The 17,369-nt window shown below is 48.7% G+C and overlaps 1 protein-coding gene across 3 annotated transcripts in view; it reads left to right on the top strand.

Annotated features, from left to right (window-relative positions):
- Syt6 (synaptotagmin 6) overlaps positions 1–17,369 on the top strand; it is a 59,866-nt gene that overhangs the window by 11,553 nt on the left and 30,944 nt on the right. For all 3 annotated transcript variants that reach the window (XR_003836155.2, XM_021158259.3, XM_021158261.3), the window contains exon 3: positions 408–969. Coding sequence is in view for 2 of the 3 variants with exons in the window: in XM_021158259.3 (XP_021013918.1) it covers positions 408–969 (562 nt within the window). In the remaining variant the exon portion in view is untranslated. The remainder of the gene's footprint in view (positions 1–407; positions 970–17,369) is intronic.

Raw genomic sequence — 17,369 nt, 5'->3', positions numbered from 1 at the left:
GTGGTGATGGTGATGGTGAAGGCAGTGGGAACAGTAGTCCTTCTCTTATAGAGGCTCATGCTTTAATGGGGGTGGTGGGGGGGAGTAGCCATGCTTACCAGGAAAGAAACCTAGAAAGCAGATGTCAGAAAAGCAGGAACAATGATTAAAACAATGGCTAACATTTATTGAGCTTGCTGTACATCGGGCACCATTCCAACTACTTTACATATATTAAGACATACAATGCTTCCAACTGCTTCATGCACAAACCGTATGAAGAGGAAAAGTGGGGTCAATGAGAGGGAAGGAAGGGGAGCCCCACAAGAGGGATGAGGAGCCAGCAGGGTTGGGTCTGCCTTTATCCCACTCTCCCAGCCCCCACCGAAGCCCTCACGCATGTTTTTTGTGTCTCCTGTGCTCACCAGGCACACATCCTTCAAGCGCCACCTGCCACGACAGATGCACGTCTCCAGCGTGGACTATGGCAATGAGCTGCCGCCGGCTGCCGCCGAGCAGCCCACCAGTATTGGCCGTATCAAGCCTGAGCTCTACAAGCAGAAGTCAGTGGATGGGGATGATGCCAAGTCGGAGGCCGCCAAGAGCTGTGGGAAGATCAACTTCAGCCTCCGCTATGACTATGAAAGCGAGACGCTGATTGTGCGCATCCTGAAGGCTTTTGACCTCCCCGCCAAGGACTTTTGCGGAAGTTCTGACCCGTATGTTAAGATCTACCTCCTGCCTGACCGCAAGTGCAAGCTGCAGACCCGGGTGCACCGCAAGACCCTGAACCCCACCTTTGATGAGAACTTCCACTTCCCTGTGCCCTACGAGGAGCTGGCTGACCGCAAGTTGCATCTCAGTGTCTTTGACTTTGACCGCTTCTCCCGCCATGACATGATTGGGGAGGTCATCCTGGACAATCTCTTTGAGGCTTCTGACCTGTCCCGGGAGACCTCTATCTGGAAGGACATCCAGTACGCTACTAGTGTGAGTACAGGCCTCTTCCCTTGGCTTCCTGAGCATGGGCAGTTCTGAGTTGAGTAAGTGTGTCCTCAGCACTCTGTCCCCCTAGAGGTACCTAGAGAACTATGGGAACTTCCTCGTGGCCCAGTTTGCTTTGAGGAAGTCCTTGAACTCAGCCTGGATGGAATAAGGAAGGGAGGGAAAGAAGTTGTGGTTTTTTGATTTTGATTGTAGGGTATGAGTGTCTCTCTCTTCCTGCTAAACCTTTAGTTTGCTATCCACACAATCATGTTATATATTCTTTTTAATTGAAAGCAAGTGTATGTTGAACTAGTCAGTAGAGTCGTTGCTGTATTTTAGAAGTTTGGAATTGGTGATCAAGACCAGGCTGTGTTAGTCAGTATGAGCAAAGTCATGCTGAAGTAACAAACAATACTGGGAATTTCTGGCTTAAGACAACTAAGGTTTATTTCTTGTTTGTGTTACATATGCTTCTCAGCTTGCCTGTGGGTTCTACTGGACCTTGTTACCAGGGGACTCAAGCCCACAGGGACCCTATTCCAATGTGTGTTCCCACAACTAGACATCAGGATGAAGAAGCTACAGCAAGGCAGGCAGCACTCTGTAAAGCTTCCAGGCAAAGGTGACATGTCACTTCCATTCATATTTCATTAGCTGAAGCCAGACACATGGAGTTCTCTATATCGACAAGGCAGGAGCAAAGCAATCCTGCTATGTCCAGAAGGAGGGCTTCAACCACTTATGAACAGCACATAGCACAGCGCCTTATTTGGAGCATGGTCCTCTCATTAGTCTGGGAGTTGCAGCAGTCTAGTCTAAAAGAATGGCCACATCTACACCCAAGGTCTGATCCTAGCCTGCCCGCCATCACCTGAAATAGGCCCAGAAAGGTTTCAAAGAATCAAGGTTTAATTTTTTATTTTATTTATCGAATACACACACACACACACACACACACACACACATGTTTAGAAATCTAATTGTGTGTATGTATGTGTCTGTTGGAAGGGAGGTTTTTGCATGTTCATGGAATGTCTGCAGAGACTTGAAGAGGACGTTAGATCCCTTGGAGCTGGAAATGAAGGCAGTTATGAACTGCCCAGCACGGGTGCTAGGACCTGATCTTAGGTCTACTGCAGGAGCAGCTCACACTCTCAACCACAGAACCATCTCTTCTGCCCTCTTCAAGTTGGACTTTTAAGAGAAGGAGAAACTTGGTAGAAGGACCTAGTGAAGCCTACCCAGCACCTCTGTTAGCATGGAGAGCATGAGATGGTGAGGCTAAAGCATCCTACAGATATAGCAAGGCTGTACCTCTCTGCACGCACCTATGCAGATGAACGTCTGCAGAGGCATTAAGCAAACTCCAATTGACTTGTAGTGTTAACTGCTTGAGTGTCTCCCTGGAAGTTTCTTGAATTGTACCTTAGCAGAGATGACCACATGCATACAAACCCCATGTTTGAACAGTCCATACTTGATATCATTATGTTGAATTTGTGAGAAGAGCTTTTGAGGAAGCCAGTCTCATTCTTTATGGGTGATTAAGAATGTGGTGTTCATAGAGAAAGTTGATGGACTCTATTTTGCTTCAGGAAGGCTCTCTAGACTCAGGGGCACTCTAGACTCATAGCTAGAGATAGCAAGGCTCCAGTGCCGTTTCCAGCTTTAAAATGTCATCCCCAGGAATGGCATAGGCAGGCAGCCTGGTCAGCAGACAACCTGAGGCTGGGGCTGGGGGGTAGGCAAAACAGTAGCAGCACACCATAGTGGGCCCAAGTGCTCTGAAGCATAAATCACTCTGAAGTTTACATCTGGCGCAGCTCTTCCCCGTGGTCTCTTACTGCGGGGCTTCATTATTGTGGCTGCACATGTGGAGGATAGCTCAGTTCTCACAGTGAGGCTGTGGCTTAGGGTGGAGAGCTCTGCTGACCAGGGGCTGTGCTCTGTTTTGTCCTCTGGGAGCCTCCTCTGTCCCTGACCAGAGTCACCACCTCCGTATCCTCATCCTGGAATAGACTGTGTTCAAGCACACCCCTCGATTGTATGGCACTTTCCACATCCTGGAATGTAGCTGTCCCCACCCTGGTGCTAGTCCCACTTCCCCTGCCCAGCTTCAGAAGAAGGCAGGCCCTCCTCAGTCACTGTGAATAGAGCCTCCCTCCATTGCCTTATCCTGAGAGGATGATGAGGGGCCACGAGGTGTGGCTGGGGTAGAAGGTAACCTTTTTAACACACAGGAACTTAAAATCTAACCAAAGAGACAGGTGATTTATACTCACTAGCTGCATAGCAGGCCAGCAGATACCCAAATCTCCAAAGCCATGACAGTGAGAGACAGTGGGAAAGAGCTCCAAATGAGAACAATTGAGAACTGGATGGGGAAGGATGGATACAAATAATCCAAGACAAGAGCTGTGGGATGCATTCTAGGTCAGGAGCAGAGAGAGGCCAGCCCAGACCCTTCCAGGTCTGCAGAGCTGAGTACCAGGCTCACGGGGCAGCCTCTTCCGGTGAGTACCATGGAGACTGTGCAGCCCAAAGCCTCACCAGTCACTATAGGCCTGGAGAACTGGCTCCAGCCCTAGACAAGAATTCAAGCAAAGCAAGGAGGGCTGCTGCAAACAGGCTGGTCTTTGCACCTGTGTTGTGATGTTGGCGGTGAAATTTTAATTATTTGGGGACCAGGGAGACCCAAGTCACCGACACAGGGAATGACTGAACACTCAGAGTATATAAAATCCAGTAGCTTGTGCAGTGTTGGGGGACGGGGACTGGCAGATGAGTGCAGCCAACAGCCAGGTTCTGTTTCCCCCTCGTGCTCAATTTTGTTCTCAGAGCTGTACTTCAGACCTGAGCTTAGAACATCAGTTTTCCTGCTCCAGCCCAGCAGCAGGTCCTTCAATATGGCCAACAGTCCCGTCTTGGTTTTTAAGGGCTCTGTCTTACTTTGCTTCCCATCGTTGTGATAAAATACTGACCAAAAGCAACTAAGGGAGAAAAGGGTTCATTTCAGCTTACAGCTTACAGTCTGTTGTCAAGGGCAGTCAAGGCAGGAACCTGGAGGCAGGCACTGAAGTAGAAGAGGCCATAGAGGAACGTTGTTTTCTGGCTTGCTTTTCATGGTTTGTTCAGTTAATACAACTCAGAAGCCCTTGCCCAGTGATAGCACCCCACAGTGGGCTGGGCCTTCTCATATCCACCATTAATCTAGAAAATGCACCACAGATGATACCTACAGGCCAATCTGATGGAGACAATTTCTTTCTCTCTCTTTTTTTTTTCCAGGCTTTTTTTTTATTAGATATTTTCTTCATTTATATTTCAAATGCTATCCTCAAAGCCCCCTATACCCTCCCCCCACCCTGCTCCCCAACCCACCCACTCCTGCTTCCTGGCCCTGGCATTCCCCTGTACTGGGGCGTATGATCTTCTCAAGACCAAGGGCCTCTCCTCCCATTGATGGCCGACTAGACCATCTTCTGCTACATATGCAACTAGAAACACAGCTCTGGGGGGTACTGGTTAGTTCATATTGTTGTTCCTCCTATAGGGTTGCAGACCCCTTCAGCTCCTTGGGTACTTTCTCTAGCTCCTTCATTAGAGGCCCTGTGTTCCATCCAATAGATGATTGTGAGCATCCACTTCTGTATTTGCCAGGCACTGGCATAGGTAGTGGTGGTGCACACCGGTAGGATTTGCTGAAGGAGGCAGAGGCAGGAGGATCACGAGTTCGAGGCCAGACTGGGAGACAATTTCTTAATTGAGGTTTCCTCTTCCTGTGTGACTTTAGTTTATGTTAGCTTGATGAGAACTAACTACCACAGGCTATGTTACATGGGCCTGTTTGCTACATGCCTGCCAGTCCAATCCACCTTTCAAACCCTTCTGGGAGCCCTCTTCATCTTAAGGTGTCTTCCATAGGTTTCCATGTCCCCAAGGTGCATCTTCCCTCATACTGATGTACTGAAAGTCTCCTAATGGAGGACCAGCTGTGTCCACAGCCTACTTTCTACTGGAGTTGAACTGGGTTAACCTGGGAAGGTTTCCTGGAGAAGTTCTAAGTCATTTTTTTCTTTTTAATAGTAGGTACAACATAACTTGGGAAGGGACACACTATGCTGTTGCTTAGGGTTTAAGTACTGATTGTTCTGGGGAGGTGGAGGTAGTCTACGCTGGAACAGAGGGACAGTGAGTCACACATTGAGTGGAAACAGGCACAGTCAGCATGGAGGGTTAGGAGGATGCTGTGTGGCCATGCTCTCCCACAAATGCTATCCCAGCAGCTCCTTGGGCTCACTGGGAATCACATTCAGCCATCGCCTGTAGAACCAGGCTGGTCCCTTGCCCCAGGGCTCAAGTTGGTTGGAAGTGGCAAAGCCTGATGTTTGTCTTACTTTCTCTCAGCCACTGAACGTTGAGATTGAGGCTAGTGAGAGGGAGGTTAACATTCGGGTATTCTAGCTATGCTGATTGCAAACTGAAGTCCCAGGGCACCCTGGCCTCCAGCTATACACAGCTCTGGCCTCTGGGAGGATGAGAAGTAGGCAGACAGGATATGCTAAGGCAATTGGAGACCTCAAGTCTTCCAGTAATTCCCAAGACCAGCCTTGGGAAAGAAAGCAAGGGAGTTCATGACATCCATTTCAGCCAGGGGCATGGCTCTCCCTGGTTCTGTGGCCTTCACGCCTCCTGGCACAGAGACGTTCCCTGCCAGTCTCTCAGGCAATCCTAGTGGGTTGCTGCTGTCTCTCCAACCAGAGTTCCAATTGATGAAACTCACCCAATCCTTCCCTCCTCCCACTCCTACCTCTAGTCTCATTATTTCTATATAAAGCTGTAGATTTATCATTATAATAGAGCCACTGTCACTGGGTTCGCTAACATCTCCGTAGTCTTGTAGTTATTGTTACAGAGGCTTCGGAGCCCAGCGCATGCAACAACTAACTCTGTCAGTCACCATCCCCGCTATAAAGGAGCCAGAAATATGTGGTGTTTGGTGGTGCCAAGTGACTTGGCTATCTTCCTGCTTTCCTAGGTCTCTACCAGGTGTGTGGTGTGTGTGTGTGTGTGTGTGTGTGTGTGTGAGAGAGAGAGAGAGAGAGAGAGAGAGAGAGAGAGAATATTTGGGCTGTTTGGGGTGGAGAAAGTAAGGAGTAGGGGTGTGAAACAAAAGCTCCTCCCTCCAGGTGCCAATCAAACTTGCATTGCATTCTACTTCCTGTACCTACATAGGTGCTCCGAGACATTGGGAGTATCTAGACTGTGACTCAGTTTTACTATCAACAGACTGGGGACAATCTGTCTTCTCTGGTCTATAATGTTAGTGTAACTCCTGAGCTACTGAGGGTGGCACTAGTCCCAAGCAGCCTGCCTGAACCCTGCTCTTCTATGTCTTTCTCACTGGCTCAGCCTGTGGGCCACTTTTTTCCATTCCCAAGCCTTATTATTCACTTCAATGTAGGCCACCTGTCATGGCTGGTAGTTATACGTTATTAGAGCACACCCTTCCACAAACACTATCCCAGATGAACATATTCATGCATGTCCCTGTGTGCATGCCTTTGTACCAAACCCTCTATACATTGTGATAAATTTATACATTATGCACATTAACAGATTGATAACAATGATGATAAAACAGAGCAATAATAGCAATATATCGCAATAAAATAGTATCGGTATTTCTGTGTATTAGATCATTATTAAGTAAAATTAGGGTTGGTTGGACTCAAGGGCATCATACCATCCTGGTCTACTCCATAGCCAAGACAATTACTAAGTGACTACTGATGAGGTATACACTGTGGATACACTAGACAAACAGATAATAGAGGACAGAGATGAATGGTGTAGCATTTTGCCATGCTACTTAGAAAGGCTTTCAATTTAAGACACGAATTGTTTATTTCTGGAATTTCTCATTTAATATTTTAGGTTTGTGGTTGACTGTGAGTAACTAAAACCACAGAAAGGCAAACCACAGATAAGCAGGGAGCATTGTATTCTTGTATTTCTTGGCTTAACCATATTTTTTCCTGTGACCTTAAAAAAAAAGTGACTTGCCCTCCTGGCTGCAGTTCCAGAAAGTTTGCCAACATTCTTGAGATTTTTTTTTTTCTTCAGCTTCTCAGCCTCTCCCATAAAAAGATTTTTTGGTCTCTTGCTTTTGTGAATTAGAATTGTGTTCCTCTGTATGATCTCCACAGAAGAAGCCTAGAACCTGGGAGGATCAGCCACTGGGTCCAAGTTCCAGACAGTTCTTCTTCGCCCCTAAACCTTTTCATCAGTCCTCCCTCAGAGCCAGGGCTGCCCACCACAGCACCAAGCTTTCTCCCTCCTTCTCCCAAAAGGCACAGGCTTCCTCTGCCCTTGCTCAGCTCCATCCCACCTGCCTCCTTCCAGTCCCACCCACCCTGCTTCCTGGGGAAGCAGCTTACACTTCCTGAGCGCCTAAGGTGCCAAGAGCGTGTTCTCACACTCACGCTCACCGTGACTCAGTGTCCTCTGCACGTGAATACACAAATGAAGGTTCAAGGTAACTGACTCAGCCAATTTCACCCAGGGACAAAACTGTTAAAACCAAAGTTTGAATTGAGGTCTTCAGTGGACCTCACTCCTCAGCACAGAGAGTGGACCATGAAATAGTGGGACTAATCAGGGGACTCAGATGTTGTGTTGTGGCGTGTGGTGTGGTTTCCCTGTGGTCTGGCTAGACAGCTTCATCTCTCTCAATCAGATCATTTGAGGGACAACTTGTGTGCTGACGTATTTGCCTTCTTAAGCCTTTGCTCCAGTGTCCCTCCCATTCACACTGGCTTGGAGAATCATTCCTCTCTGAATTAACAAACATTTACCAAGTGCTATCTGTGTAACAGTCAGTTGCTTCGTGGAGTGCTTGTTGGGTACTATGGGAATGATTGCAAAGAAAGAGCAGCCCCCAGAGTGCCCAGAGTGCACACTCGGGCAGGGACTAATTCAGACTGCTTGACAACACAGCTGTACAGACGGTGCTCCACCGCAGACCGTAGGGAGAAAGAAGAAACAGTGACCTCAGAATGGCCTGGAAAACTTTCTAGAAAAGGAAGTTTGGGCCGGACAGTGGTGGCGCACGCCTTTAATCCCAGCAACTGGGAGGCAGAGGCAGGTGGATTTCTGAGTTCGAAGTCAGCCTGGTCTACAGAGTGAGTTCCAGGACAGCCAGGGCTATACAGAAAAAAAACCTGTCTTGAAAAAAAACAAAAACAAACAAACAAAAAAGAAAGTGAGTTTGGATTAGGCTCTGATGTCAGTGAAGATCAGGAAGAGATAAACGGGCTGACATCAGTGAAGATCAGGAAGAGATAAAGGGGCTGATGAGAAGTAGGGGAGTCGTGCTTGCCTGACTTCAGATTGGAAGGAAGATCTAGAGAGAACCTCTCTACATACACTTTGGTTCCCTTTCATTGTGTAACAACCACTTGCAGTGTGATTGCTGCACACTACTAGGCTCAGGCTGGGCATATGATGCTTTCAGCTCCAGTCCTTTCCTCACATCCCTCATGGTCTGATGGAAGAGGCCAGAAGCCCCACTGTTGTCCTGGAAACACACAGGTCCTCATTGGCCCAGCACATCTAGGGAAGGCTGGCCTCCAGGAACAAAAGCATTCCCATGGCATCCCCTTCACATGCCCACATTCTGAAGCCAAGAGACCCAAGAGTGTCCACAAAAGGTCTCTCAAGTGCAGAACAAGATTCTTACATTGATCTGCTGTGACTCATTAAGTCACCCTGAAATGAAACCTGCCAAGGACCACTGGCCAGCAGCTGAATGGTCGCCTTCAGAATGCCTGTCATGGATCTCAGGTTCTCAGGTTTGAGTAGTGAGAGAGAAGCCTCAGGAGTCTGTGTCCAGCAGTGGGTCTTCATGGTCCCTCCAGAAACAGACCTGGGTCCCAGAATACCTGGCCATTAAAGGGACAAGCATAGCCCGTGCCCTCAGAGTTTGTACTTGAATAGAAGTCACCGGAAAAGCAAACACGTGACCAAAAGAGCACAGTGTCTTAGATCAAATTAAAGGAAAAGGAGAGAGAGGTGGTAACTCAAAGCTAGAAGGAGGAGTGCGATGGGAAGAGAACTGAGGATCAGGACCAGAGCTCTGAGAAGTACCTCAGGAACCGCATCATGGTAGGGTGGAAGAAGTGGCTCATTGCTGGATACTTTGTTGCTATTTACTTGGTTGGTTTTGTGCTTTAGGATAGGTTCATATTATGTAGCCCTGACTGATCTGGAACACATTGTATAACCTAGGCTGGCCTTGAATCTGTGGGTGATCCTCCTACCTCTGCTTCCAGAGAGTTGGGATTACATTGTGTCTGGCATCTGGCCCTGTTTTGAATGGAAAAGCAATAATATCTGCTGGCAGGTTGGATGCTAGAGTCTAAAAGTCAGGGGGAAGGGAAGAATTGAGGTCTCCAGCCTGAGCAATTGAGGGAGACTCGCAGTTCTCTGAGCAGAGAAATCTTAGGGATAGGAAGGGTGATCAGGCCTCGGGCTTAGACACGGAGTTGAGGTGCTTTTTGGACATCTGTGTGGAGATGCTAAGTAGGAAGTTGGATATAGAGTCTAGAGTTCTAGAGAGAGGCCATGGCTGAAAAAAATAAATACAGGAGACAGCAAGTACACAGAACTAACCACAAAACCGTGACAAGGGCCATCTTGGTAGAACCTGCTTAGGGAGAGAGAATAGGATATGCTATTGTAGGAGAATTTTCTAGAGGGAATAGCCCTTGACATGACAGAAAGGTTGGTTTTGCAGTTTGCCCACAAAGCCATCCAACATAGGAGAAAAACAGAATTGTAGGCAAGTCTAGAGGCATGAGTATCCCAAGTCTTCCAGCAACTCAGGCCAAGGAAATCCATTCTTCAGGACTATGCAGCAAGGCCTAGAACTCTCCCTTAAGTCCCCAGGTATCTGAGTTCTTGCATGCAGGACTGACTGAGGCAGAGAGAGGGAGAGCTTGCCAGAGGAGTCCTTCAGGGCAAGTGATGGGCACACGGTTCTCCAAAATGATACAATGGGGACAGCGGCCCTGCATGAGCCACGAAGACAGCTTCCCAGGGCAAGTCCTAACCCCCCCCCCAGAACATCCTGAATAATTAATTCACAAGGCTGGCCAGCCCTGCCCTGCCCTGCATTTTGGGCAGTCCCCACTGACCCCTATCTGCACCCCTTCCGGCAGTCACCCGAGTCAGAAGCCACAGGGCCACCAGTGGAGCTGCAAGACTCCCTTGTTTACTTGCAGCTCAGTGGGAGCTGCTGTCTGTCTGATTGCCTTCACTAGATGCTCATTTTCCCTGCTGCTCCCTCAGGCTTAGCCCCATTATCCTCATTAGTCTCTGGCTGCACTGCTCGCTCTCTCCTGGTACCCTCCCAGAGTACCCTCTCCCTGGACCAATGGGTGGAAGCGTCCACCCTCATTGGATTTCTTCTATCTTGGTCAGGCAGACATTCCATATTGGATATATATATACACATCAGTGTCTAGCTCGGCATTCTAAAGCCACCAGGCTTTGACTTTCCTGAGACTACCTGAGGTACCAGGATTCCTCAGGCAGAGGACTAGAGACAATCCACCAAGCACCCAGGAAGGGTAGGCGAGTATTATTTACTAGGATTCCATCCCATATGAAGTCTCCACTAGGATCCTGATGGTATGGGAGGTGAGCCACATGCTCTGTGTTTGAGCCCTTCCTTCTGCAGAAGTAATGGGTGTGCACCAACTATTCCATACCCTTCATCCCTGCCACTTGGGACCAGCAGCCTTTCTTGGCTACCTGGGGTTAGAGGTTTCCTATGTGGTGCTGTAAAACAAAGCTAATTGGTCCAGACAGGGCTGTGACCTGGCCTTAAGCGTAATTGCTCAATAGCGCTCTACTGGCCGTGGGTGTTCTTATTTCTAAAGCTGTCCTTTTGCAATAGGCCCTCCCTTGTAGCTTTGAGGAAAAGGCCTTATGACTGCCTGAGGCTCAGAACAGTAAGACAGTTCCCCTCTTCCTGTGACAAGTCCCTTAGCATCCACAAGCCCTGCTGCCTGTAAGAGTTTGCCTGCTGCAGAGCCCAGCTTCCACTGGTGACCACAGCACATCCCAGACTTACCTCCCCTTTACTCTTGCAACTTGCTGCAGCATAGAGCTGACTGGGTAAGCCCACACTGTCCTGTACCCAGCCCTATGCACCCCTCGTTAGTATACTGTACCTCTCAATGGTATACATAGCTAATCTTTGCCTTACACGGGAATGAATGGGAAGTCATTAGGCGACCAGCTCCTGTACCAGGCCTAAGCTCTGTTCCTCCAACACAGGTGCTCCACCACCTCTCTACCTTACTGAAGAGCACATATGTGCCTGTCTGCTTCTTCTGTCCCCTGATAACACACAGTGACATTTTTCCCTGGAGGGATGTTTCTTGGCCCTCTGGACACTGTCACAATTTTGTGTTGTGTCCTCTAAATCCGCAACAATTCAGAGAGACCGGGGCCTTAGGGCAAACGAGTGAGCAGAATCACAACAGATTTGAGGTGTTGGGGCCATTTTGAGGCAGACTTCTTATTTCCTGTGGTCCACAGTGTTCTGACTCTGTTGCCCTGGAAAAGGTCAGGGCTGGAACAGTCCTCAAAGATGATCTAGCCTAGCTTGCACCCACTACAGGCAAGCACATTAAGACTGTGGGAATCACATGACTTTCCCAGGTGACTGCATAAGCTACTGAGTAAGAGACCTAGATCTCACAGTCACTCTGTGTCCTTCCTGCCACCTGCCCTGACTCTAGTTCTTCAGAGGGACTTCTCTTGCCCTTTTTGTTCTCCTAACACCCCACGTTTGTCCCAAGGCCCCCATTCTATCACTGCCTATACAACGAGCTGACAAAGGGTACAGAAGAAGACAATATCAGCAGGTGAAACAAGATGAAAAGAGAAGCCAGTCATCAGTGTGCCTTTGTGCTGAGCCAGCATTAGCCCCTGACTCAAAACTTCCCCTGTGCATAAATATTAATACCTTGAGGGAGAAGGTGGCATATGAGCTACAGAGTCTAGGTCAGGCTGGCCCAATTGCTAGCATACTTTTATGGTATTTGACATATCATTAAAGCAGTAGCCAGCCCTCACTCAATCCCCAAGCTCCCAAAACCCCACACCCATCTGATTCTCATTCATTCTCAGAAGCTGCCCCCCCAGTAACCATGCTTTTCCTCTCATGTCTGAGTTGATATCTACTTATTCTTCATGAATATTTCATTTTTTCCCCTTTCTAGACAAAGTCCCTAAGGTCTTGAGTGTCTCTCTTGAGCTGTATTGACACTTAGGGTGGAGCGATTTCCATGGAATCCACTTGGCCTTGGGATGAAGGCCAGTTGTTGGGACTGGAGGATAATGTTAAGACCTTTAGCCTTCTCTGCTCAGCATAGACTAGCCTTTCCGATAGCTTTCATGGCTTGAGAGATACTAACTTACGTCAGAGGATTTCCATGTCTGTCATTTTAGAGTTCTGTCCACTGATGTTCTGAACTTGACATAGCCTAGACATCACCAGTGGGCGACTTTGAGAATGGTTTCTAATAACTGTTGTGTATTGTCAACTCAAGACATTTGGGTGGTGGGTGTGGAGGCGAGCTTTAGAGAAGCAAGAGGACAAACCTAGATGACTGGAATGTGTGGACTCATGATTGCTGGTTTAGCCATAGCCACTCGGCCTCGAGTGTGACATGCTAAGTGCCGGAGACTAAGCGTAATCCTCACCGCCTGTAGAGAGTCCTCAGTTTCCATGGACTTAGGCAGCCTGCTCGGGGTCACTGGGTGAGTGGTCGGGGTCATCCTGGGTGAGTTGACCTCCCTTTGATCTGCCTCTCTGAAGCTGGCTAGAAGAAGGATCTCCCAAGATGCCTGCCTCTGCCTGGGAGCCTGTATATTCACAGCCCCCTCCCCTACCCCGGCTTTCCCATTGTCAGAATTGTCATTTTCTCTGTCTCTGAAGACTCTTCCTTCAGTGACCCAGCCCAGCTCCACACACCCTCGCCACACAAAGTGAGTGACAGTGTCACCTGGAGGAGTATTTACTCTACCAAGGCCTCGTGGTGCCCCGACTGACTGCCACACCTCTCAGTGCGACCACACCCACCCTTCTGTCCCCCATCCCCCACTTCCCCAGTTCCAGGCTTCAAGATCAAATGCATAAACACACAGGACCCCTCTTTAGACTGCTTTCTCTCCCCAACCTCCATGTCAGCCTTCCCTTCCTATCAAGACACCACGGCATAAAATGAGGTTGCTACCTATTGCCATAGCCTGTTCCCTGCATCCTCACCAGGAGATTGTCTGTGCTTTTCAATGACATCGATTTCCTCGTATCACCTAAGCACTGTTGACTCTTGCAGGGCCACTTGGCTGCAGGTGGTACAGAGGTCCCTGTTGGGAAGATGAATTCAACTGTACCTGAGACTGAAGGCAGGGGTACCCACTCCTCGTCTCAGCCCCTCCGGTGCTGCTGGTGGCTGGCTGGGAGTCTGCTAGCTCTTCTTACTCTCCAGCTGAGGCCTGAATGGGGTGGTAGGGGGGTAAGAAGAGACCTCATGAGGTCTTTCCTGGGGAAACAGCAGGGCTATGAGGAAACCACAGATAAATACGGCAAAAAGAGAGGGTACCAATCCCCAGAACTAGACAGAGAGTTAACAGAGAGAACCAAAGGAGTTACTGAGGGAGGAGCCTGTGAAGAGTCTCCCCTTTGGGCGTGCACTTTCAGGCCTTGTCAGTTGATGGCCTGTGCTTACTTTCTTTTGGTCACCCTAGCACTCAGAGCTCCTTTTTAGACCACCAGGTAAGTCCCAGAGACACTGGGAAAATCAAAAGAAGGGCTGGGGTCTACATCTGGGCAGTTGTGAAGACAGAAGTATGTTGGTAGCCAAGATCAAAGAGAAACTTAAAAGGAGGATTGCTGCTCCAGTGCCCTAGCACCCCTGCTGGCCTCCTTGAGGCCCCTCTGTGCCTCTAGAAGCCTCTGTCCTACTGGAATAACGAAGGCTACCTGTGTGGAAAGAAGTTGTCTTTGTCCCATCTGCACCAGACTGGCCAGGGGCTCCATCTTTCCCCTGGAGTCATGGTTGAGTCATCTTAGTGACACATTGGGCTCCGCCAACTTCAGAGGAGGAAAACAGCTCTGTGGTGTGTCATGACAATGTGAGACACATTTCTCTTCTGGAGAAGTTGGGGACAGGGCTGGCTTTGTGACTTGGAAGTGCCGCCCCCACACCATCAGCAGCGGTCTCCCGCTGAGTCACTCCCAAGGGCCCTGTGAGGAGGAGAGCCACATTGGAAAGTGCCCTGCCACCCTGCTGAGCCTGCCCTGGATCAAGACAGTCAGTCAGCTGCTGCTGAGAGGTGGCCTGCAAGCAGAAACGTGTAGGGAAGGGCACAGAGCAGCCAGCACCGGTGCCCAGAGGCCACCATGCATGTGCAGCTCTCTGCAGCTCAAAAACTGAGGCAGGACAGGCTGCGCTGGCATCTTGCAGGTGGAGATTAAGGCTCTGGGTGGCTTCTAAGGGGAATTTATGAAGACCAAACTTTCTTCCTGTTTCTAGTGCTTTGGGGTAGGATTGCGCTATGCCAGGAAATGCAAACTGTGGATGCCTTAATAATTCAGTCTTGCTGACAAGGCAATTCTCTCTCTCTCTCTCTCTCTCTCTCTCTCTCTCTCTCTCTCTCTCTCTCTCTCTCTCTCTCTCTCTCTCTCTCTCTTCCTTTCCTCCCTCTCTCCCTCCCTCCTCCTCCCCCACCAAGGCTGGGCAGACATCCAGCTCTCTTCAGGGAATTAGTGTACCCTAAGGAAAAATATTCCAACCTGATTTGGAAGGTTTGGTTTTGTTTTTTAAATCAGAGAAACTCTGGCTTGAACTCTGTTTCCATTTGATCAAATAGGAAAGAGGAGTTAACATGAGGGTACGTGCACATACACAACTCCTTCACATGAGTACCACATTGGGGAATCAATGAGAGACCCCCACTTTCTCATAGTGAGAGAGAGAAGGGCCCATTTCACTCTCTCCTCCCAGGGGACTCCAGCCACCCCAGAGAGAGATGGTTTTGGTAGTAATGAAGCACACTTGGAAGAAGAGAGTTTCTAGGGGCCCTTGTGTCCTGGGAAATGGGTATCTTATCAGTAGCCAAGAGTGTGGTTGTAAGCCTCACACTGCATCCACAGAGCTTTGTGTCTCACAGGTGATTTCAAAGGAGGATAAAGCTTACCCTCCCCCATCATAGCTATGGGACGCTGATAAGGGAGGCCAAAGTCTGCCAAGCCATACTCAGGATTTATGAGGTCTGGGAAGGATTTTGGTATGGGGGGTAGACTCAGTGCCAGCAGTTCCCAAGAACTTTTGTGAGCATGGTTCTGACCCTGCCATGCAGGGCTTGAAGCTGTCCTTGCTTGTGTGGCCTCCAACAATATTATCCCCTATTCCCTCAGTAACCAGATGTGGAAAACAACCACTGCCACAGGCCTGAAATTAGAGACTAGAGACCCTCAGTGAAGGAGAGGGGCTTCGCGGGTTATGGTCACAGTTCACTGCTCCTGAATCTAACAACAATAACACCTAATGTGATGTTTATAAAGAACTTTTCAAGTACATTGCCTCACTTCACCTTCTCAATACAGTAAGAAATCCATTTTGTAGATGAGAAGAGCGGGGCAATTCCCTGGCGCCACATAGCTTTAACGTGATGGAGCAGAGAAGCAGACTGAGGTCAGTTTCTCATTTGTTTATTTATTCATTCATAAAGCCTTACTCGCTTACGCACATAAAGGCTGGCCTGGGTCTCACTACATCACTGGGCTGGCCTGGGTCTCTCTCACTACATCACTGGGCTGGCCTGGGTCTCTCTCACTACATCACTGGGCTGGCCTGGGTCTCTCTCACTACATCACTGGGCTGGCCTGGGTCTCACTACATCACTGGGCTGGCCTGGGTCTCACTACATCAGTGGGCTGGCCTGGGTCTCACTACATCACTGGGCTGGCCTGGGACTCACTACATCACTCAGGTTGGCATGAAACTTGCAACAATCCTCCTGCCTCAGCCCCATAAAAGCAGTACTGGTAGATACAAGGCACCATACCTGTCTGAATAATTTAGGTGCTATAAAACCCTAATATATTTTTATCTTCCTTTGCCTTAAGGTAAGTGGTTACATACTTATTTTAGATATTTTGGAAAGAAAGAAGGAAGAAGAGGAAAGAAGAAAAGAGAGGGAAAGAAGCGAGGAGAAAGGAGAAGGTAGATAATATTTTTCACAAAATCCTCTGTTGTTAAAAGGCCATGTGAATGCAGTAGAGTCGGGGAGGTGCTCTAGAATGCTCTCGAAAGAGGTTCAAATCTGCGATGTTGATGCACCAGCTGGATGAGGCCTAGAAGTTTCTAGAATTAAGTAATTCTCAAAAAAAAAAAAAAAAAAAAAAAAAAGCCCAGAAAGTGAGACTGGAAAGATGTCTCTTCAGATTTGCTGCTGTTCTCCCAAAGAACTTGAATTCAGTTCCCAACACCCATATCAGGCAGCTCACAACGCCCTGTGCCTCTCCTGGGCTCTGCACACACATGGCACACACACACACCTTTAACAATGCCATAGGGAAGGCAATGATGTATTATTAAGAGCAGAAGAAAGGAGGTGGGCAGGTGGGTAGGCTCACACAAGTGGGGCAGTGAGACTGCGCTGGTGGCCACCATAGGCCATGGCTACTGTTCCCTTGTAATCAGAATCCTGAGGTGTTAGGCCACTGGTCTCCTCTTACCAGATGATAAGGCCTCCTACAACCTCACAAGGACCCATCCCCAGCCAGATAGCTTTTTAGTGGGCAGAGCTTCAGGTGAGCTGTGCCTAGAGAGCAGGTAGCTTGAATCTGTCTTTGAGCTTCTTTGTTCAATGCAACTCTTTTTTTCTTTTTTTTTTAAGATTCATTTATTTACCTTATGTATATGAGTTCACTGTAGCTGTACAGATGGTTGTGAGCCTTCATGTGGTTGTTGGGAATTGAATTTTAGGACAGCTTGCTCTGGTCAACTCCGCTTCTTCAGTCCCTGCTTGCTCTGGCCCAAAGATTTATTTATTATTATACAAAGTACACTGTAGCTGTCTTCAGACACCCTAGAAGAGGGCATCAGATCTCATTATGGGTGGTTGTGAGCCATCATGTGGTTGCTGGGATTCGAACTCAGTGCTCTTACCCGCTGAGCCATCTCACCAGCCCGTACCATGCAACTCTTGAGTATCTTCTCAGGGACACAGCTCTGGGTCCAGGATTCGAACTCAGTGCTCTTACCCGCTGAGCCATCTCACCAGCCTGTACCATGCAACTCTTGAGTATCTTCTAGGGA

Source organism: Mus caroli, unplaced genomic scaffold, assembly GCF_978045245.1.
Source record: "Mus caroli unplaced genomic scaffold, Mus_caroli_1 scaffold_3, whole genome shotgun sequence".
NCBI lineage: Eukaryota > Metazoa > Chordata > Mammalia > Rodentia > Muridae > Mus > Mus caroli.
This window is presented reverse-complemented; position numbering and strand designations above follow the sequence as displayed.